Source organism: Corvus brachyrhynchos, unplaced genomic scaffold, assembly GCF_000691975.1.
Source record: "Corvus brachyrhynchos isolate BGI_N302 unplaced genomic scaffold, ASM69197v1 scaffold214, whole genome shotgun sequence".
Taxonomy (NCBI): Eukaryota; Metazoa; Chordata; class Aves; order Passeriformes; family Corvidae; genus Corvus; species Corvus brachyrhynchos.
The window spans coordinates 32,530-36,266 of NW_008237407.1; the positions used below are offsets into that span (position 1 = coordinate 32,530).

General features: G+C 56.7%; 1 protein-coding gene and 1 long non-coding RNA gene across 3 annotated transcripts in view; one reads left to right on the forward strand and one right to left on the reverse strand.

The window, feature by feature from the left end:
* Nucleotides 1–433: 433 nt before the first annotated feature.
* On the forward strand, nucleotides 434–2,125 carry LOC108445866. Its single transcript, XM_017730837.1, has 2 exons — nucleotides 434–774; nucleotides 1,269–2,125. Exons 1-2 carry the CDS (start codon nucleotides 460–462, stop codon nucleotides 2,097–2,099), a joined length of 1,146 nt encoding a protein of 381 aa, XP_017586326.1. The 5' UTR covers nucleotides 434–459; the 3' UTR covers nucleotides 2,100–2,125.
* The window catches only part of LOC108445867, a 3,147-nt gene continuing 134 nt past the window's right edge, over nucleotides 725–3,737 (reverse strand). Inside the window, exons 2-5 of one of the 2 annotated variants that reach the window (XR_001860897.1) lie at nucleotides 3,557–3,660; nucleotides 3,060–3,080; nucleotides 1,344–2,934; nucleotides 725–786 (exon numbers count right to left, since the gene is read on the reverse strand). This is a non-coding gene — a long non-coding RNA (uncharacterized LOC108445867). Of the gene's footprint in view, nucleotides 787–1,343; nucleotides 3,081–3,556; nucleotides 3,661–3,737 lie in introns of both variants that reach the window. The other variant, XR_001860896.1, reaches the window with a different exon arrangement.

Sequence of the window (3,737 nt, forward strand, 5' to 3'; positions counted from 1 at the left end):
TGGTTCAAAAACAGCTGGAGGTGCCTCAGGAACAGCTGGAGGTGGTTCAGGAGCAGCTGGAGGTGGTCCAGGAGCACCTGGAGATGGTTCAGGAACAGCTGGAGAAGGTTCAGGAACAGCTGGAGATGGTTCAGAAACAGCTGGAGGTGGCTCAGGAACAGCTGGAGGTGGCTCAGGAACAGCTGGAGCTGGTTCAGGAACAGCTGGAGAAGGTTTAAGAGCACTTGGAGATGGTTTGGATGCACCTGGAGATGGTTTGGGGGCACCTTAAGAGAGTTTGGACACAGCTGGAGTGGGTTTGAATGCACCTGGAGATGGCTTGGGCGCCCCGGGAGATGGTTCAGGAACACCTGGAGATGGTTCAGGAACACCTGGAGAGGGTTTGGGGGCACCTGGAGAGGGTTTGGGGGCACCTGGAGGGATTTGGGGGCACCAAAAAGGACTTGAAGGCACCTGGAGATGGTTCATGAACACCTGGTGATGCTTCGGGGTGATGAGGTGGTGGTGTGGGCACACCTGGAGATGGTTTGGATGCGCCTGGAGATGGTTTGGGAGCACCAAAAGGAATTTGGATGCAGCTGGAGGGGTCTGGACACACCTGGAGATGGTTTGGAAACACCTGAAGAGGGTTTGGATGCAGCTGGAGATGGTCCAGGAGCACCTGGAGATGGTTTGGACACACCTGGAGATGGTTCAGGAACACCTGGAGATGGTTTGGAGACATCTGGAGTCGATTGGGACACACCTGGAGGGGCTTGGGCCCACCTGGAGATGGTTCAGAAACACCTGGAGATGGTTTGGGGGCACCAAAAGGAGTTTGGGTGCACCTGGAGGGGCCTGGACCCACCTGGAGATGGTCCAGGAGCAGCTGGAGGGGTTTGGAGACACCTGGGGAGGGGCTGGGGGCACCTGGAGAAGGTTTGGGGGCACCCAAAAGGACTTGAAGGCACCTGGAGAACATTTAGAGACACCTGGAGATGGTTCAGAACAGGTGGAGATGGTTTAGGGGTACCTGGAGATGGTTTGGGACAACCTGGAGGTGGTTTAGGGGCACCAAAAGGGGCTTGGATGCACCTGGAGGGGTCTGGACACACCTGGAGGAGTCTGGACACACCTGGAGATGGTTTGGATGCACCTGGAGGTGGCTCAGAACAGCTGGAGATGATTTAGGGGTATCTGGAGATGGTTTGGGAGAACCTGGAGGTGGTTCAGGGGCACCTGGAGATGGTTCAGGGGCACCAAAAGGGGTTTGGATGCACCTGGAGAAGGTTTGGAGACACCTGGAGATGGTCCAGGAGCAGGTGGAGATGGTTCGGATGCACCTGGAGGTGGTTGGGACACACCTGGAGGTGGTTCAGGAACACCTGGAGATGGTTTGGGAGAACCTGGAGGAAATTTGGATGCACCTGGAGAAGGTTTGGAGGCACCTGGAGGTGTTTTGGGGGCACCTGGAGATGGTTCAGGCACAGCTGGAGATGGTTTGGAGACACCTGGAAAGGGTTTGGGGGCACCTGGAGAAGGTTTGGGGGCATCAAAGAGGACTTGAAGGTACCCGGAGAACATTTGGAGACACCTGGAGATGGTTCCGGAGCACCTGGAGATGGTTCAGGAACACCTGGAGATGCTTCAGTAACACCTGGAGGGGGTTTGGATGCACCTGGAGATGGTTTGGGAGAACCTGGAGATGGTCCAGGAACACTTGGAGGGGTTTGGATGCACCTGGAGAGGGTTCAGGACCACCTGGAAAGGGTCTGAGGTCTCCAGGTGATGCTCTGGGCACACCTGGAGAGCTTTGGACACACCTGGAGATGGCCCAGGAGCACCTGGAAATGGTTTGGGGACACCTGGAGATGGGGTGGCATGGAGATGAGGGCATCTGGAGAAGGTTTGGGGGCACCAAAAGGGACTTGAAGGTGCCTGGAGAGCATTTGGAGACACCTGGAGATGGTTTGGATGCACCTGGAGACGGTTTGGGGGCACCAAAAGGAGTTTGGACGCACCTGGAGATGGTCCAGGAGCAGGTGGAGATGGTTCGGATGCACCTGGAGGTGGTTGGGACACACCTGGAGATGGTTCAGGAGCACCTGGAGATGGCTTAGGAGCACCAAAAGGGTTTTGGATGTGCCTGGAGGGATCTGGACACACCTGGAGATGGTTCAGGAACACCTGGAGGGGTTTGGAGGTACCTGGAGATGGTTCAGGAACAGCTGGAGATGGTTCAGGAGCACCTGGAGAGGATCTGAGGGCACCTGGAGATGGTTTGGGGGCACCAAAAGGGGCTTGGATGCACCTGGAGATGATTCAGGAACAGCTGGAGAAGTTTGGACCCACCTGGAGAGGTTTGGGAGAACCTGGAGGTGTTTTGGATGCACCTGGAGATGGTTCAGGGGCACCAGAAGGGGCTTGGAAGTACCTGGAGGAGTCTGGACACACCTGGAGATGGTTTGGAGGTACGTGGAGTGAATTGGGGCACACCTGGAGATGGTCCAGGAACACCTGGAGAGGGTTTGGATGCAGCTGGAGATGGTTTGGACACACCTGGAAAGGGTCTGAGGGCACCTGGAGAAGGTTTGGGGGCACCAAAAGGGACTTGAAGGTGCTTGGAGAACATTTGGAGACACCTGGAGATGGTTCAGGAGCACCTGGAGATGGTTTGGGGGCACCTGGAGATGGTTCGGGAACACCTGGAGAGGGTCTGAGGGCACCTGGAGAAGGCTTGGGGGCACCAAAAGGAGTTTGGACACACCTGGAGATGATTCAGGAACACCTGGAGATGGTTCAGGGTGATGAGGGGATGGTCTGGACACACCTGGAGGAACTTGGATACACCTGGAGAGGCTTTGGAGACACCTGGAGATGGTTCAGATGCACCTGGAGGTGGTTTAGGGGCACCTGGAGATGGTTTGGACACACCTGGAGATGATTCAGGAACACCTGGAGATGGTTCAGGGTGATGAGGGGACGGTCTGGACACACCTGGAGGAACTTGGGCACACCTGGAGAGGCTTTGGAGACACCTGGAGATGGTTCAGATGCACCTGGAGGTGGTTTAGGGGCACCTGGAGATGGTTTGGACACACCTGGAGATGGTCCAGGAGCCAGGTGTGGCAGGGGTCACTCAGCGTGTGCCCTTTGGGAGAACCTGGAGGTGTTTTGGATGTACCTGGAGGTGGTTTGGGGGCACCAAAAAGATTTTGGATGCATTTGGAGGGGTCTGGACACACCTGGAGATGGTTTGGGCACACCTGGAGATGCTCTGGGCACACCTGGAGATGGTTTGGGCACACCTGGAGATGGTTTGGGCACACCTGGAGATGCTCTGGGCACACCTGGAGATGGTTTGGGCAGACCTGGAGATGGTTCAGGAGCAGCTGGAGAAGGTTCAGGATGATGAGGAGATGGTTTGGACGCACCTGGAGGAACTTGGACGCACCTGGAGAGGCTTTGAGATCTCCAGGTGATGATTTGGATGCACCTGGAGGGATTTGGATCCACCTGGAGGTGGCTCAGGAACACGCGGACAAGCTTGGACACACCTGGAGAAGTTTGGGCACACCTGGAGATGGCTCAGGAGCACCTGGAGATGGTTCAGGAGCACCTGGAGATGGTTCAGGAGCACCTGGAGAAGTTTGGGCACACCTGGAGATGGTTCAGGAGCACCTGGAGAGGGTTGGGGGCTCCAACGGGTGGTTGGGAACACCTGGAAGGGGCTTGGACACACCTGGAGGTGCCCCAGG